At 37.3% G+C, this 19,421-nt stretch overlaps 1 protein-coding gene across 2 annotated transcripts; it reads right to left on the bottom strand.

Moving 5' to 3' along the window:
- Positions 1-665: 665 nt before the first annotated feature.
- LOC104603822 (uncharacterized) lies at positions 666-16,195 on the bottom strand. 2 transcript variants are annotated; one of them, XM_088888468.1, is made up of 8 exons: positions 15,306-16,195; positions 14,762-14,885; positions 8,039-8,195; positions 7,151-7,187; positions 6,806-7,043; positions 5,902-6,027; positions 5,718-5,816; positions 666-1,130 (listed from the first exon to the last, which is right to left on the bottom strand). In XM_088888468.1, the coding sequence occupies exons 1-6, from the start codon at positions 15,540-15,542 to the stop codon at positions 5,930-5,932; spliced, it is 891 nt and encodes a 296-aa protein (XP_088744594.1). In that variant the 5' UTR covers positions 15,543-16,195; the 3' UTR covers positions 666-1,130; positions 5,718-5,816; positions 5,902-5,929. The 2 variants fall into 2 exon arrangements, with proteins under 2 accessions (XP_088744594.1, XP_010266283.1); XM_010267981.3 differs by having other exon boundaries at positions 8,039-8,168; positions 15,306-16,191.
- Positions 16,196-19,421: the final 3,226 nt, after the last annotated feature.

Here is a 19,421-nt window from a genome sequence, read left to right as displayed (position 1 = left end):
ACCTGTTTCCAATAGTAATGAGAATATGAGACAAATACTTTTTACTGTCGAGCTGATGGATGGAAAGTTTCGAATGACGGTTGAAATTTGAAATTAGTGCTTATAGCTCCATCCCTTGCAAGAGAATTTACAAGCTCAGACATATTTAGGAATCCACCTGAAAAATCTCCAGAAAACAGGAACTCAGAAAAAGGCACTCAGCTGTACCCGTAAATGTCTGTTAAATTCATGGGGGTACGTTTCCAATGTGCGGCTGGATGGGCAGGGTGTTAGAAGAGATTTTTTTTTTCAGGAGATCCCAATTTTCTTCAAGATCCATCTGATCACATGCAAATCACTTCTCCCAGGTTCCCAAGGGCCAACCATTCCAATCCTATCTAAATAAGACGTTTCCAGTCCCTTTAAGTGGAAAAAAACGCTTAGAAAGTTGTAGCATTGTCCTTTTCTTTCTGAGCTCAGATCTCCTGAAAGCAAAAACCTCATACAAGCACCCTACGAGCTCATAAACCAGCAGGCACCAGAAATATCTCCCGTACTTATATGTTAAATTCAATGGGCAGATGTTCCAATGTACGGCTGGATGTTATTCTCAGCTTGTTTGCATGATTTTTGCTTTAAGGTAATTTGATTCACTAAGCAAATGGGAGAGGAAAGAAAATCATCACTAGCGAGAAAATATACACTCAAAAGACTATTTTCCTTTGTTAATTCTTGGAGTTTTCAAAGTCCTTCCTGGACTCGAAATAACATAATTGCCGACAATGGAAGACTAATTACAGAACATATTCCTCCAACACAAAGTTTTATGCACTCTTGATATTGAACACGATGCACAACCACCATACACAACCATTTAGGACTCGATATATCCTGACTGGGTTTAGACGATGAAAGAATCATATTTTGATTCTACATGTCAAATACACCGTTGGTTCCTACATGGCTGCCAGAAACCAATTCCAGCATCCATTAAAACTCTGCCCTTGACCTCAAACTCCGGCAGGATATTGAGGGTTTAGAAACTAATGTAACGGAAGAACAATCCACACTCCCCACTGTTCGTTGTTCTAGCAGTAGGAGCGACTCAACATCGAACTGTGGGATCTCTGGTGACCTTGACTATGGATGACCTGCCATAACACAAAGTTACTGTCTAGTCAGGCATTAAATGGATAAAAACAGACTAAGATATTAAACCACATAAAAGCGATGACAGCTTTTTCCCTAAAGAAAACCTGATAGTAGCTTGGTTCAATGTCCCAGTCTATAAGAAATGTCAAGCTGTCAATGGATCGGGTAGACCCAAAGAAACCCGAATTAACAACCAAATTATGGGGTCTTGATCTGTATTTTGCGTCCCAATTATAATTCGGCTGGGTTTGGTTTTGGTTGTTTTGAACCGATTAAGACCTAAACTGGCTATATATAATTAGACATACATAGTTATATGTATATTGCCATATTACAAAGATACCCCCAGTCTAATACCTATTTTCATGATATACTTGTAATATTATCATATTACGATGCCCAAATGTGTCAATTTATGGGTTAAAAGTATAGATGTGAGTCTTATTGGGTGAGACCTGATGGTCCCAATTACAGACCATAAGAATCTAGTTTGGAACTGGTTCTGCACATTTGCTTATTCAGTTGCGTCAGGGTCACCCATCACTCGACCAGACCTGACCCGTTGACAGCACAAAAGAACTGTACAGGCTTGGAGATTTTAATGATGGTTTATTCATTGATTAGCAAAAAAGGCACCAAAATATGGAAATTCTGTCTGTTTGCATATATTGATTCAATCAGTGAGACTCATTAAACCACCTAGGGACCTTCCATACAACAACTTGGTTCAATTGGGCCCAATACAAGGTCAAGTATAGGAGTGACATGGACAGTGAGGTTGAACATGTGGCCAATAAAGTAGTTCTTCTGTCTGATTGATGGTCAGGGTTGGCCACAGGATTTTTTTTTTTTTTTATCAAAAGGGTTGGCCACAGGATCCCTCCACTAGGCCAGGCAGTTGAGCTGGTACCCAGTTTATTTTCTGGTTTTTGGACTTCTTTTTTATTATTATTGATGTCTGGTTTTGGGGGTCTGCTTTAAGTCAGCCATCATTGTGTTAGTAATTCTGTGCATATAAGCCCCATGTACTTGAATTTAGATCTGTTCTTTTGAGGACAGTTGGGACAAGAGCAAGGGAGTTGGTGATAGAAGGAAAGGAAATAGGTAGAAAGCGTCTAAAGGACAAAGGGGTTTTAGTTTTTGGAGGTGAAATGAAAATAATTAGCTGGAATGTGAGAGGTTTGGGTGGTTCAAGTAAGTGTAGGACTATTAGGGAAGTGGTTAGGAGGGAAAAGCCAGATTTTTTTTTTTGATAAAAAAGCCAGATTTGTTGCTGACCCAGGAGTCAAAACATACAGGAAATTGATAAAAGTTGGATAAGGAGCATTTGGGGAGGGAGAGGCATTGGTTGGGGTCAGGTTCCATCTTAGGGTACTTCTGAGGGTATTGTCACCCTTTGGAAGGAGGATTCAGTGGAATGTTTGGAGGAGTTAATGGGCCAGCCAAATTCATATAGGAAGAGGAATTTGATGTGGAAGAAGTAACCACCAGTATGAGGAGATTCAATCGTCTGACAGAGAATTTGGAGCTTACAGAAATTGTGACTGGCTAGATGGAGGAGGGCTGACCCCTTTTAGGTTTGAAAATGTATGGCTTACTTCCCTGGAATTTGTGCAGAAAATTAGAGATTGGTGGGGGGAAGATGTTCCAGAGGCTAATTGGGAAGGGGTTAGGTTCTATAGAAAGCTCCAAAATTTGACAACAAAAATTAAGGTCTAAAATCCTTGGGATGACAAGCACGGGTCTTTTTACACCCTCTTGTGTACCCCTCTTTTTGTTAAGGTTGGTGGGCAAGGGAATTAGGGTGCATGTTAAGTGATTGGCCTTTAAAATATTTAGGACTTCCTCTTGGTGCAAACCTAGAAATTTGACTTTCTGGAATTTGGTTGCGGAGAGGTTTGAAAAGAAATTAGTAGTGTGGAAGAGGAATTATATATCACTGGGGGGGGGGGGGGGTAGAATAACACTTATTAAATCCACTTTAGCAAACCTTCTGGTTTATTTCCTCTCAATGTTTTGTATGCCCCAAGCCGTTGTAAAAAGGATTGAGAAAATTATGAGGGATTTTTTGTGGGAACCAAGGGAGGAAGAGAACCATCTAGTCAGGTGGGAAGTGGTGAGGAGAAGAAAGGAATTTGGTGGTTTGGGACTAGGAAGAATGAAAGAAAAGAATCTGACACTGTTAGGTAAATGGCTTTGGAGATTCCCGCGAGAAATAGACAAAATGTGGCATAAGGTGGTGGCTAGCATTCATGGGCTCTCTGAGAATGGTTGGGACGTTGGAGTTTTTAACAAGATTTCTAGTGCTTCTCCTTGAAAAGCTATTTGTAAGATTCTTCCACTCTTCCTTAATCACACCAGATTTTTTTTTTTTGATCAGCAACACAGAAAAGATTTCACTGATTAAAAGAAAAAATTGGTTACAACAAAAAGTTGTGAAAAAACCTAGTTTTGAAAGCTGACCCAAACCAAAATTACAGATGAGCCCAAAATAGATGTGTTCTTTGCATCCCTTGCTTAGCTAATCTATATGTCAAGCTGTTGACAGTTCTCCTCACCCATCTCCTCAAATTGACATGTCCTTTGAAAACCATTTAAATCTTCTGAGTTCATTTCTCAACTGCCATGTTAATAACACAAGGTTTGTTCTCAACTCAGGTAATTAAATTATATTCTAGGAAGTTCTGTGGGTGGGGAAAGTCTGTTAACATGTCCATTGAAAACCATTTAAATCTTCTGAGTTCATTTCTCAATTGTCATGTCAATCACATGAGGTTTGTTCTCAACTCGGGTAATAAAAGTAGATTATAGGAAGAACATTTTACAAGTCCTTGATGGGATTTTCCTTAATATTAGTAAAAAGGAGATGGTTATCTTTGGACTAGTCATCCCTCCGAAGCTTTCAGTTGTGCTTCTTTCTTTAAAGTTTTGTTGGTTCTTACCCAAGCTCTTATACCTTTCCTAATCAAAGAAATTTGGTGTCGACCTATCACCCCCAAGGTGGGTGCTTTTTGTTGGGAGGTTTTCCATGGTTCTATCAGTACTTGTGACTTATTGCAAAAGAAGAGACCCGGTTGGTACCTTTCTCAAAACTGGTGTACTTTGTGTAAATCTAATGGTAGAACTGCTTATCTTATTCTAATTTCCTATCCCCTTGCTTGCTGCATTTGAGATTGCTTTTTCTCTCATTTTGGTTGCAGGTGGAATACTCCCAACCTGTTTGGACAGGGTTTTTGATTCTTATACTTTCAGGTGGCCAAAGAATAGGGGGGGATTATTATGGAGATGCACAAGGGCAGTTGTATTATTGACAATTTGGGAGGAAAGAAACCTATGAATCTTGATGGGACTAGCCAGGGCAACTCAGGTCCCTCTAGGTTGGGGGTGTACTGAGGAATGAGGCTGGAGAGGCTGTCTTACTATACTCTGGTCCTTTAGGTGTTGGGAACTCTATTTAGGCAGAGCTGTTAGCTGCAATACAAGGAATAATTCTTGCAAAAGAAATGGGTGTGGAGCAGCTTCTGGTTGAAGGGGACTCTAAGACAGTGGTGAACTGGTTAAATAATCCGGAGGACACGCGGGACTACAAAAAAGAGCTAAGGAAATTCAACGGCTGACAAGGAATATGTCTGTAACAGTACAGTGGGTTGGGAGATCAGCTAATGCATTTGCTGATGTCTTACTGTAATTTGTGTTTTTAACAGCCATGTACTCTTTGATGTAGTTTATGTGTTTTCTGTATGGAGAGGCAGCAACTCATGCCTCTAAGGGGATTCTCCTGTAACCAATCTCCGATTTAATGGAATATGATTCTTCACATTGGGTGAAGCCATTGAATTTATTCTTGGACTTTACCTTTGATGATGTAATAAGAAAGTGAGGGATAGTTGCAGCTTCATCCTCTCTAAAGAAGAGACTTTTCAGGGTTTGGGATCCACCTATGTCTGGGTTTCTTAAGCTGAACTTTGATGGCAGTAGTTATGGTAATCTGGGTCCATCTGGAATAGGAGTGCTAAAGGAATGAGAAAGGAGTAAATTTGGGTCTGTATTCAGGACTTCTTGGGGTAGGGGACTCCACAACAGATGAAATGAATGCAGTAGTTTTTGGGGTGCAAAAAACTATGGAGATAGGGGTAAGGAAGCTGATCATTGAAGGAGATTCAAAAGTAAACATCAGCTGGCAGAAACAAGAGGAAAAAGCCCCATGGTTTTTCAGAAATGAAAAAAAAAAAAAAAAAAACTCAGAAGGTTCTCAATGGGCTCCAAGGGCTAACAGCATAAGCTGATCGTTTAGCAAAGCAAGGGGCTAAATGAGAGCAGTGTTTTTTGGCTCAATTGTAATTGTCAACAAGTAAAAGTTCTGTTTTGTTTTTGGTTAAGTTGTTTGGGGGTAGCCGAGGCTACCCAAGAATTGTAATGTTTCTTTCCTGATTTAATAAAATCCTTTCTGTTGCTGATCAAAAAAAAAAAAAAGATGTCTATGTTGTTTAGAGAAGCACATTAAATGACCCAGTTATACACACACACACATAACCAAATCAATCAAGCTTTAGCTGTAAATCCACTTTCAAGGGATCATATTTTACCTTTAGAATGCAAAGATGATAACTTGCAAGGCTAGATATGAAGCCCGCCACTCAAGTAGCAGTACTGCTGCTCTTAGTCCTGCTGCAATCTAAGGATACCTGAAAATAGCATGGGTGACCCTCTCCAATGAAAATTAATACCACTGACACAACTTAGAAAGGATAGATGGACAAAATATTATACCTCAGATGTACTCATCTCGATCAGCCCCTCAACCTGCTGCTTGGTCTGAACCACTCCCCTGCGTGAACTGAGGAGAATGAGCAGGAACTATGAACTGTGGCTGTGCTGGAACTTGCGCTGCTACACCTAACAGCACAAGAAGCATGGTTGATCAGCAACTTCAGATGTACCAGATTGGAAAAAGGATGCTTTTTGTGGCCTTCTGTTTTCATCACTATTTATACAGATTTGCCCATAATACATTTTCCAAACTAATTTTTTTTATCAATATTATCCAAACTTATATTCTCTAATACACCATTTCATTTGCATGAATTATCAATATTATCCAAACTTATATTCTCTAATGCCCATAATACATTATCCAAAAAGAAAGGAGTCCTCTTCAACTGCTAATCATCTGCAAGTGCTCCTGCTGGATAAACCCCTATCCATGTGGTCCAATTGCCAACTTTTGAATACAAGGTTGGCCCACAGATCAAGGGTTAATCAAAAAGCATGAGCTGAGTATATATATTTTTTTAGAAAGATGAGATAGAAAATTTTATTAAAATAAAAAACAGATACAGGTTGCTGGTTGTCACTTGTCAAGATGACACCCCATTACAATCAGACTTCCATAGTACCCATCTAGAATCAAACAAACAGAACCACTTCATACAAGATTAAACTGATGCATATTGCAGGCTTGAATCTCAAGAACATCCCAGAAATTCTCTGTAAAATCTAAAAAACTGAATTGCTCGAACTCTTGAAGGGAGAGAACCCAAACTGAGTATATTATTACCTCTGATTCATAAAAGATCATAATTATACAAAGTTGTCCCTATATAAGATATACTGGGCTTGGATGTACCCATGCACTGTTGTTGCTTGGTTAATGGAAACGAAGAAAAAGTTCTACCTGTAGGATATGGTGCTTGAATTGTAGAGATAGGTGTTGTGGTTACTCCATTGACATTCGGTCCACTAAATTGCACAATGTGAGGACCTGGCATCGTATACCCTTGAACAGTGGTGTATCCATGACCGCCAGGAAGAGGCTGACCCAATTGCCCAACTGGGTAGATAGCTGTGTTAACTGTGTCTGGTACACCATATATCTGAAGGTACTGCTGACCAACATAGGGATTGTATCCCCCCTATAAACAAAGAAAAATAAGAATACATGCAAAAGTTAAAGTCAGTCCTGTTTCTTTCCCTTCTAATAGTGATTCTAAATGATGGTAGTAATTCCATAGTTCTCAACCTGTGGGTAGATGTATTCGGGTCCATATGTCGTATACCTACACAAAAAGAAAAACACCGCGTCCGCAAGAATATTAGGTGATGAGATCTTTTAATGGTTTTTTGAGCATAATTATTTACCTATTTGGTTGAGGCATATCTGTGAAACTTAAACAAATATTATAAGAAAAAAGTATGTGTATTAGCTTTCAAGTCGCTCTCATTTAATCAATATACCATCTCCTGTACTATGTAGCTGATAACTATGTTTTGCCAGGCGATCCTAACCACCAGATACCTGCTAGATGGGCCTTTTCTCTTAATAATTGGGCATGGCCAATCCAAGAGCTAAATTGGATAATCATCAATGATCAATAACTTTGTAATGGTAATCAAATCCAAGAGCCGGTTTGGTGGGTGAAAGCTTAGATGAATAAGAATGTCTCACAAGTAATGATTATAGGGCTATAACTCCATTTGTATAATAGTCAACATATGTGTAAAAGTAGTAATATAACATACCAAAGACTGCACCTAGAGAATGAGAATCTCATACAATGTCATATTATATGTGTGTGCATGTCATACTCAGAAAGAAACGAACTGGTCCTTCAAGATTTCAAGTACATCATTCATGGATTGCTTCCCCATGGCTCCATATAATAATTAATGACAAAACAGGCCAGGTTAAATTTTACACAAAACTGGCTGGTCTGTCCAAGTGAGATGACATGCTAGAAAAAGACAATGAGAACCACTGCATTGGACAGCTCCTTACAAATTTAGAAATAGGACTTGATACCCATTACTTGAGACCCAGCCAAACAAAGGTGGCTCAGGTAGGCTCCAAGTCAGTTGGTGAATTTTAGATCATTAAACGAGACCATCTACTTGAGGAAGGACAACTCACCCATATGGAGAATAAGCAAATCCTTGTTGGTAGCTGTAAGAAACTGGCTGGTGGTAACTGGGGCTTCCAACATAAGCCCCTCGGGAGGTCTGTGCACTTCCAAAGTAAGGGGTTACTGATCTCAGACGCCCTAAATGAAAAGAAAGAAAATAGCACACTGCATAAGTATCACAGAGTGAAATCTGCAAATCATTCTTTTGTTACTAGAATCCAATCCATACAAAAAGGACATATAAGAAGATAAAGAAAATGGAAATAGAATACATGTCATGATGGTCTAATTTTCTCATGGCTTGAACCGCAAAATCAACAATCCTGGCACAAATTAAGCTGACTTGTAACAGACATAGAAAGAAGGAAGAGTCTAAGTACTAATAGGATGACAGTCTATTGGCATTCCTTTTTTTTATCAGTAACAAGATGCTTTATTAAATAATAATATTTGTGAAACTTTAAGTACAAGAAAGGGGAAGTAAACTATCTTAACTCCCCCACAACAAGGAACTAAGAAGAAAGCTAAAAATTAGCCCAAAACATAGATTCCTTAAGCGCCCCTTGCTTGGCTAACCCATCAGCCATTGAGTTAGCGCTTCTCTTCACCCAACTGTACTTCACCTCAATATCCCTACTCAGCCATTTAAATTTTTTCTTTTCATTTCTGTAGCTCCACAAACCATTATTGTCTTCCTTCAGCCACCTAATCACCATCTCCGAGTCCTCTTCACTGACCAGGCATTGTATGTTTAATTACCTTGCTCTTTGGATTCCTTTCAGAACTGCTAGAATCTCAGCCCTAAGAGAGTCACCCTCTCCAGTTGGGCCTGAGAAAATAGTATTAATAATCCCAGCCTCATTCCTGAACACTCCCTCGATCCCAGAAGGCCCAGGATTCCTTAAGCTACTGCCATCAAAATTCAGTTTTATGAATCCAGGAGGGGGGGACCAAGAAGGTCTAGAGGTCCTCTTACATTGGGCAGAGGTAGCTTTTTCTTTCCACTTTCTCAATATGTCATCCATGGAAAAATCTGAGAATAGCTCCATAGATTTCAGCCAGTGAGCTACCCTTTAGTGTATCAGTTCAATTAAGTTTTCCATGGTTCTTTCCTTGTCTGAAAAAATTCGTGAGTTTCTCTCTCCCCATATGGACGAACACACTGCTGCCCTAATGTTTCTCCACATGACCTTCCCTCTTTTCTTAGGCCATCTTGAGAACAAAGGAGAGAACAAGAGTCCATTGGCATTCTCTCAATCAGGGAATCTCTCTCTCTCTCTGTGATAAATACTCTAGCTACGGATCTCGTTATTCACCCAACCCTACTGAATTAGATTACTACATTATTTTGGATGGAAACAATAAACGGTGAATAATCAAGGAAAAAAAGTAGATAGGCAGTACAGGACTCATCAAATCAGTCTGGTCTTTGGCTTCAGATTTCCTAAGTGGGCCTTGTATCAGTATTGCACGGACACAACACAAAGGAGTCAGAATCCAACTTGTGTCTAGGAGTCTGACTCAGCAAGGTGAGCAAACATGCACTCACAGACATGCCTATAAAAAAGTATATACTATTAAAATAGTTCATATTTTTTAATTCTAATATTATATATCTGCAAAAATGTTGCCTCTCTTAATAAGTGACATTTGAAAAGAAAAATGGAATCCATCTTGTACATTAGCTGTTCATTTATGTCAAATAAACTTGGAGATAAAAAATAAATGTTATATAGAAGTGTCTTCATGAATCTGTGCATGTTGGACTCATCATCCATTAGTCCATGCAACACATACTTGGATTATAGGGTCTATGCAACGCATCATCAATTTAGAAAATGTAGAGAACGACTATCACTATTCTACAAAGGAATCAAGATTACATACTTGGATTATAGGGTCCAGGGTCAAAAGCTAGGATATCTAACAAGAAATCTATGGAGCATTCACCAATTTCAATTGTTGTGTTTGTTGGGATCTCAAGAAAACTGGGCCCCGAAACTAATTCAGAAAACTTTCTTAAAACAAAAACACAAAAAAATGTTTATCTTGCGTAGAGCAATATAATGAAACCAACCAGGCAGGCCATATACATATGAACATTTTAGTGGGGACAAGTAACTAATTATGTCCCCTTATATTGACATGAGGGAGTTTAACTTGTTTTGGTGATAGTGATCTATTGACATGGTTCAATAGATCAGTTGTCATTTGATTATTTACTAATTTAATTTATGGTTCAATAGTTCAGTTGTCATTTGATTAGATGCTTTTTGGAAGCCAGTGGTCAAGAAGATTTGCAAAAAAGTTAGCCTTATCGAAAAGGAATTACATCCTTTCAGGGAGGCAAAATAACTTTGATTAGAGCAACATTGGAAAATCTTCCTATTTACTTCCTTTCCACCTTTCGTATCCCAACTAGGATCACAAGGCAATTAGAGAAATATATGAGGGATTTCCCATGGGAACCGGGAGAGGAAAAGAAGGATCATGTAGTCAAATGGAAACAGGTTACCAAACCTAAGAAAAAAGGGGGTCTGAGGACAGGGAACATTGTTCTTTGAAATATTGAACTACTAGCACTAGGCAAATGGTTGTGGAAATTTCCCTTTGAAAGAGGCAAGCTATGGCACAAGGTAATTGAAAGCATTCATGGGCTGGAAAGAAAATGGTTGGGATGCAAAGCTATCCTCCCATTCAACCTCAACTTCTCCTTGGAAAGGAACTCATGAGGTATACCCAACTTTTCTCAATTCCATCCGCTTTGATGTGGGGGATGGGGTGACAAAATTCGGTTTTGGGAGGACCTTTGGCTAGGGGAAACACCACTCAAAACATAGTTCCCCGAGCTTTATGCCCTTTCAAATATTAATGGTGTTTTTGTTTCTTGCTATGGGAATGAAAATATTCCCATTATACCCCCTTTTTCTAGCATTTGTTCGAATGGATGGGAAGGGAAACCATGGGATGCAGGTTCCCAAAAGCAATAAAGTGGGGTTGCGCTGAAATGATGCAACCCTGATGAGAAAAGAAAACTATGAGAAAAAATATCGGATTCTTCCTCTCAACCTTGTGTAGCCGACCCTCACCGCCTACCTATTTCTACAACAGTCGAGTTGCAAGCATTGTTCCTGTCGATCTCTGGCTAAGGTACGACCATAAACATGACCACCGACGACCGACGACTATTTTCATACCATTTTCTGAAGTCGTCGGTCTCCTTGTGCCAGTGGGAAGAAATGGTCGTTCACCAGCTAGAAGTCATTCTTTTTGGCAGTTTAGCTTGATTTTTTTTTTATAGATCTACACTTGTATCTTGTAGAACTAACAATTTTTTTTTATAATTGAAATGATTTTATAAATCAGCAATAAAAATAGTACAAAGTCCTCCTGGAAAGGTACGAGTTGCAACCTCTCTGGGCTGGTTAAGTACAGATTTCCGAATTAATAACAACTTACATAGAAGCACAAAAAAGATCTTCCCTAGAAACCCCCTGTTTGGCTAGAGCATCAGCCAAAGAATTAGCAGACCTACTAACCCATTTTACCTCAACTCTCATATTGATGGTTAACTACTTTACTTTTTTGATGAGATCTTTGTAACCCCAAAATGGTGGTATTCAAGTTTAGGAGCCACCTGGTTACCACCTGAGAGTCCCCTCCAACTAGGAGATGCTCCACCCCAAGCTGGTTGGCGATCTGAATTCCTTGTACTGCAGCAAGTATTTCTATCCTTGTGGAATCCCCCACTCCCACCGGTCCTGAGAATAGGGAAATTATGTTGCTATCCTTATTTCTCAGGATACCCCCTATACCTGAAGGCCCGGGATTGCCTTGGCTGCTTCCATCAAAGTTCAGCTTAATGACACCTTCCAAAGGCGGAACCCATTGTGACAGAATTCTATCATTCTTTGTTGAAGTGTTGGCTATTACTAGCCAATTTCTCCACAAATCATCAAAGGAGAAGTCATCAAAGATATCCACAGTTTTCAGCCAAAAGATTGCTCTTGTCAGGATGCAATCCTTCATTTCATCTAACCCTCTTTCCTTCTCTAAAAAAATTCTTGCATTCCTTTCCTCCCAAAGAGTCCACAGAGTGGCTGCCCTGACACATTTCCACATGACCTTACCTCTTCTAGTGTGCTAAACAAAGACAGATGGGTTGAATAACAAGCTTAAATCAGAAGGCAGAGACCACCTACCTCCAAATAGACAAAGGCTCCACCTCCATATAGCTATAGCAAAGGAATGGGAGATCAGCAAACGGACACAGTTCTCATTTTCGGCCTTACACAAGGAACACTAATTTGGGGAAAGACAAAATGAGGGTCTCTTTTTCTGTAAGTTTTTAGAACTAACAATTTTCTGCGATTTTTTACTTGTAGGGTTCAAATATTGTTGCTAAATTGCACCAAAGTAAGAGATCCTACTTATAGAAAACGATGAATGTGCGTTTAATCTATAGATCTACCGTAAGGTTAAGATATTTGTTTGATTTTGTTCAATTTTTCCAAAGGCATGCGATTCAATTGTAAGATCAATTTATCTATATCATTTTTTTGGGATTTATTGTATGTTATTATTTTGTTTTATTTGGCCATTTTTTGCAATGGGTAATAGGAATAATTTTCATGATAAATAGGACCAATTTTTTGTGACAAATGACGTGTATATGTGGTCTATTTTTTGAACATTGTTTATGATAAATAGATAGTATCTTCAGCCTTTTTGTATGAAGTTTGTATGTGATGGATAACAGGGTATACATGGCCATTGCTTTGTGTTTTTTTTTTGCTTTTTTTTTATGAATAACAGCTTGTCTTCGACAGATTATTGGTTATGATCGTTTACTCTGAATATTAGTGTGTTTAAGGACAACTTTTGTGATGATTTCTGTGATTAATAGAAGGGCATCTACAGACCATTTTGGGATGATTGTTGTTGATAAATAACAGGGTAGACATGGCCCAATTTCTGGGATGATTGTTTCTGATAAATAACAGTGTATCATATGCCGTTTGGTGATGGTTCTATAGATATTTTGTGATGGTTGTTTTTGATAAATATTATTCTATTTATCTCCATTTTGTTTTTGATAAATATTATTCTATTTATCTCCATTTTGTTTTTGATAAATATTAATCTATCTATGGCCATTTACGTGATAAATAACAGGATAACTTGCAATTTCTTGTGAATGTTGCATGTTCGGCCATTTTCCTAGGGTTTTTTTTTTTGTGATACATGACAGGATGTCTTGGGCCGTCTTCCTTTATCTTGATGAGTTCAGTTCTAATATATTAGGTTGAAACGATGTTGTTTGTAAGATTCATTTTGATAATTAGTTGCCTCGTGGCCAGCCTAGTAGCCATGATTATATTATATTGTCTGAAATGAAGAGAAGATTGTTTAACCCATTTCCCAAGAACTGTTTTGTCAAATTTGATTGTCACGTGGCAATGGATGGAATACGTACCATATTACTTGTATGACACATGGCAAAACACATGTCCATGTCAGCAAACATATCATGTTATTGCATGTGTTGGTGTGAACAATGCCAAGCAATTGAAAACATCATGATGCAAAATTGGTAAATTTTCTCAGAAAACAAACGCAGGAAAATGAATCTTGAGCATATCGTTTCTCGGGAAACAAATATGGGATGCAAAACTGAGAAAAAAAATATATTCCTTCCCAGTTCCCATCCCAATCTTTCTCATCCCATCATTTCTCATCTCATCCTTTCTCGGAAACCAAACGAACCATAAAGGTAAAACTGTTTTTAGATTGGGAACACCACCTCCCCAAGGGGTAAATTATTCACTTGATTTGTCTTTTGGAAGTAATCTTGGATCAAAACATGGAGGACACTAGGACTTGGTTAGCCTCTCCTGAAGGTCTTTTCACTTGTTTCTCTTTTTTCAGAAACTTTACCCTGCCTATTTCTTCAGGATTTGACTTCCCAGTGAAAGAGATTTGGAGCAAGCCTATTCCACCTAAGATTCAAGCTTTCTACTAGGAAATTTTCCTTGGAAAGATTAATACTTGTGATACATTGCATAGAAGAAGGCCTAACTTTTGCCTTTCTCCTCATATGTGCTTTTTTATGCAAGGATAGTAGTGAAACTCTCTCCCATCTATTAGTAGTGAAACCTCCAAAAGGCAACAGAGTAAAACTGAACTTTTGATGGAAACTCTTTTGGAAATTTGGGTATGGCAAGAATAGGAGGTGTATTTAGGGACTCTCAAAGCAGGATACTAGCATTGTATTTAGGGCCTATTGGAATGAGAAACTCTTTGAAAGCTGAACTGATGGCTTTGCTGCAGGGTCTAAGATTAGCATAAAGGAAAAAAAACTTTCAAAGGATAGTGGGGAACTTTTACAAGAGGCTTTATTCAGGGAGGCAATGGTATTGGATGTCTTCAGGAGATGTTGAAAAAAAATAAAACTGAGTGAGAGCAGTTGAGTGGCTAGAGAGGGAGGTTGAAGTGGGTGAACTTAAGGAGACCTTGAAGAGGATTAATGGAGATAAAGTTCCGGGGCCAGATAGGTTTAATTTTAATTTTATAAAGCAGTGTTGGCATTTCTTAGAAGATGACTTTATGTGGATGATCAAGGAATTTTGTGAAAATAAAATTGAGGAAAGGAGAAATAATGCAATCACTACATATCAAATGTATGTTCAAATAAACAAAAGGAACAAAGTAAGATAGTCATAGACTCATACCGTAAGGCAAAAATGGCCTAGGCCGCCCAAGTGAAGCCAAATTACAATTTGCCCTCCTACCATCAATAACTGGGCTTGGATCAGCACAGGCCCTCCTTGCAGATTCTGGATCACGGAAAGTTACCTAAATCCTCCATACAAAACAACCCAAAGAAAAACAAAAGTCATCTCTTAGGTCAATATAAAAGAATAGCACCAAAATATAGGATCATTCAGCTCTTCGCCAATGTCAGAAATTACAGTGAAATGGAGAAATATTTCTTTTTGGTTTCATTTGGAAAAGTCATTACTCGATTAAGGCCTGGTGACCTTAATCAGAAATAAGTTCACGCCCTTATTTTTAAATACGAAATTTATTTAACTTCTTGGTTAAGTATCAGAACTATACTTACAAATCCTTTTCCCACCGAACTTCTAGTTACCTAAGGCCAAGAAAATAATGTTTACATTTGATCATATCTGCCCCTTTGGAAGTTTATGCATCTTTATCTTTTTGTGATATCAATTTGCAGGAGATTAGCGAAGCAAAACAAGAAATACTCACAAAACCGTAGCCTTTCGATCTGCCTGTATTCTTGTCAGTGATCACGACTGCTTCGAGAATCTCTCCGAACTGCTCGAAGTAACGACGCATGGTCTCGCTTTGCGTCTCCCATGCCAATCCGCCAACAAAGACCTTGGTATAGGTGGTATCTCCAAAAGGGGAATTCAAAAACTGAAACCCGGAATTCGAACTTGATACTGATCCCGAACCGGTACCGGGAATCGTCGCATAAGCCATGAAATTCAAACAAAATAGAACCTAATTCAAAAATCCCGGAAAGCAGATTCTCGGCTTGATCTAATTGAAGGAGATCAAGCGACGGGCAGTGCACCCAGTTAGCACCGAGACTTATCAAAGAGCAAGAAACCCTAGAATGCCTTGATTCCAAATTTCGTAACAATAGAAGGAAAAGGGAGCGTAATTGTGAAAAGCCAGAAAGTAGTATCCGCATAAACGTAATGGAATTGGAAGGGATCGGGTGAAGCTGTTGTGCACCTGTTAAATCCAAGGGTTCATAAACCCCATAAAAACCCTATATTTGAGAAGGTATGGAGAAGAAATGGGTCAAAAGGGGAGATGGGTCCGATGCAAATGGCTGGAACCTGACATGGAGAAAAGCTGACCATGGAGAGCTAGCTGTATAAGAAAATCTTGGGGAAATTAACAACGAAAAAGGAGGAAATTCTTTTTATTTAATTTTGGTTTCATTGAATAAGAAACAGAAGAGAGTGATCATTTTCAGAGAAGAGTTGATCGAAGAAGGAAAGAGAAACTAAAATTAACGCTTGAGGTGGATTCTTGTACAAGGCAAAAGGCAATTGGCACACAAGGTCGGAAGAGGATTGTGGGCCCTGTTTCCAAACCTTTTCTCACCTTGTCTCTCTACTCTATGAGCTCAACTTGGGATTATTATTAAACCCTATTATTACCTTTCTTGTGTTTTTCTTGGATAATGATTTGACCTGTTCTACTATTTCTGGACATGAGGTTAATTGCTGCTTCTTCGGTTTGATTTAAACCTTTTTCTTCCATTCCATGTCTAGTTATTCAATTCATTCGGAATTCGGATAACCCTTTTTTTCATGGCCGTTTTCCTAACCAGCATTAAAATTAGATCTGAGCTGAATCATTATGGGAATAATGGAAGAACACGGGCCTAAAAGAAGGAATATTATGAACTGAGCTGAGCATAGTAATTATTATTACTTAGTTATCACCAACGCAACAAAATAAAAAGGAAAGAAGAAGTAGTTCAGCTCAATTGCTGATTTACGTGTAATCATTCATATAATTGAACCCATAAACAAATTAATACAAACATCTGTTCTATATGATTGGTAATATTAATTACTCTTCCACTCTTCCTCGTGTTGTTTGCCTTGTGTTCACATGGACTCATTTCCAAAATCAATCAGATTCTGGATGGTACATTTTGGAGTAAAATGAACTCCCGTTTTCTTATGCGGATAAGAAAAAGTTGAATAATTAATAGTCCAACTGGCTGAATCATTATGGGTTGCAAAAGCTAGGAAGAGTCGGTAGGAAAGAGGAAAATAGATGTAGAAAATTATTTGTATGGGTACGTACGCTATTTGGATAAATCCAGATTTGAGAAGTATGATGAGATGGATGTGAGTAATTGAACGTAAAAACAAAAGAAATTATTGGCACCAAGGCAGTAAAAGATTGAGTAATGGTACAAGTACAAGTTGGACATGACACTAAGGTTAGTTTGGTTTGAAGGAAAAGGTAATTTGTAAAGGTTTCCCTACCCTGGGAATTACACTTTTTCACATCAACCTTATAATTATATCTTTCTCGTGTATTTAGAATATCTTCAGTACAATAAATATTCCAAATATACAGCCAGGACATACTGTACGAGTAACAGATCCAGACACTTTTTGGTAAGATTTAAGTAAGGTTTGACAAATCCCATCCATGACCAAAGGGGTAAGCATCATTATCACGTAAGCCTAAATATACTTAGGGATGATGAGAGAATTGGATAAAGGCCCTGAATGAGGGCACTAAAGTAAACACATAATTTACTTGGACTCGCTCACTTTCTAAACACTCTTTGTCTAGAAAGGGACCTTCGTGAAGGATGATGGAAGTTGTGCGTTGTGCCATGAGAATTGCTGTTTTCTTCCTCTCAAAAGTTGTGTGTGTATTTTAGCCATCTTATTTCTTAATTTAAAGAATACAAAAGAGTCAAACTCAGTACGTAAGCGGTAATACTGTTGAGTCATTTTCTGGCCATTGGTTAGGGTTTCAATCCAATCCAATTAGGTCCTACTATACCTGGCGTTGAGGCCACGCTTGTTCAATACTGCCTGCCACCAAGGTTTAAAATTTGGGAGAATTACGGTTCAGCCCAGGGTCAAAAGTTTTAGGCTCAAAGTATACTTGAGGTGGGTGCCAGCTTGGAATTGATGTTAATTCATGGTGGACATTGCTATGTAGAGTGGGAATTTTTGATATTTTAAATGTTTATAGCTTTACAGTGGAAATCAAAAATCTGCATTGGACCTATCCGTACTTCTCTGTTGAAATTCCGCATATGTACAACCCACATTATCATCCAATACATATTAGATGCGTATCAATATGTTGTATAGGTTGTTTGTATCGGGTTGTATCAATTGATAGGTACAAGAAAAATAGGAGCACAGAAAACAACTAAAGAAGGTTTCTGACCCTCTTTCTTTCACTCCCAATGTTTCAAATTCACTCTAGATCATTATATTTGCAAAAAAAAAAGGAAAGAAATAAAGAAAAAAAAAATTGATCAAATTCAACAATTTTAAACCTAAACATGCCATGCCTCGGGCAAAAGATGCAAAATATTTATGGTTTTTTCAATTTTTCAATTTCTTCATATTATTTATATTCTTTTGTGGCTTTTTTTACTTGAACAATTGAATATACATTGATATATTCTTTTCTTTTTTGTGTTGAAAATCCAATGTATTTTGGTGCTATAAGTAAATACATGTATGGTATGGTCTTCGAGAAAATATAAAACAATAAAAATTTTATTTTTGGAATGGTCTAATAATAAAAAGTGATTTTATTGTGTATCTATAGATAATATATCATATCCATAGACCCATTAAAAGTTAAAATTATTTTTTGATTTTTTGTATTTTTTGAATAAAAATATAAAAATAATTATTTTAATAACAAAAAATTATTAATTACATATTCACTTAAAAGTTATATATATCAATGCATCATGGATTGTTGGATAAGATAATTGGAATCTTCTCCCTTAGAAGTTATAATTAGCTATAAGATTATTTTAATGAAAATTTGGAAAATAAATAAAATTACATAAAAAGAGAAATTATATTTTTAACATAATGTGATGATGGAGAATAATTATAACGTGGATCTATGGATGATCTATCATTTCCATAAATCCATCAAAATTTTATGTTAAAAACTTAATATTTTTGAATAATTTATTGTTTATAATTATTTTAATATTAAAAGATTTACCAATTTGAAAACTTAAGATACAAGTTTGATAAAATAAAAAATTATTAACTTATGGCCTTGTAGTTGTAACATTGTTAAAAAAATATTCATGTGCTCTCATATGTTAAATATGATATGTTTATTCATGAGACCACAAACTATGATATTTACAATTTAGGCTATGTTTGGTGATTAAGTGGTTTGAGAAATAAGTACTTGTACAACAAGTGCTTATTCTAAGTATTTAATTGAACAAGTATTTAATGTTGTTTGGTGGCCCATTTGCCAAAACCAAACCACTTATAATTATTTTAATTACTTATTAGGGTGGGGATGTTTGGTGAACCACTTTCCCAACAAGTAATTATTTTAGCATAAATGACATTTTTAGTCCTTATTTCACATACACATATAAACAATGGTTTTCACATATTATATTATATATTTGAAATAAACTTGCTACATCACCACGTTGAGACACATGAGAATCCATGTGTAACACACATTGAGTGCCACGTGGACTCACACGTGGCATTAATAGAAAAAGTTAATAATAAGAACAACAACAACAACAATAATAATAATAACAACAGCAACAACAACAATAATAATGTAATATTAATAATATACCAA

Source organism: Nelumbo nucifera, chromosome 5 (genome assembly GCF_055504915.1).
Source record: "Nelumbo nucifera cultivar China Antique chromosome 5, China Antique-T2T, whole genome shotgun sequence".
In the NCBI taxonomy this organism is placed as follows: Eukaryota; Viridiplantae; Streptophyta; class Magnoliopsida; order Proteales; family Nelumbonaceae; genus Nelumbo; species Nelumbo nucifera.
The sequence above is the reverse complement of the archived record's forward strand: the minus strand, read 5'-3'. Positions and strand labels throughout refer to the sequence as shown.

What these genes read in the sequence shown, in the direction of transcription:
- LOC104603822 (XM_088888468.1), bottom strand. Translation starts at nt 15,542, where the DNA reads ATGGCTTATGCGACGATTCCCGGTACCGGTTCGGGATCAGTATCAAGT. An exon ending in TAGGCCATTTTTGCCTTACG is followed by an intron (nt 8,196 to 14,761) that starts GTATGAGTCTAT and finishes ATACTTATGCAG; the next exon opens with TGTGCTATTTTCTTTCTTTT. An exon ending in CCGAATACATCTACCCACAG is followed by an intron (nt 7,044 to 7,150) that starts GTTGAGAACTAT and finishes CTTTGTTTATAG; the next exon opens with GGGGGATACAATCCCTATGT.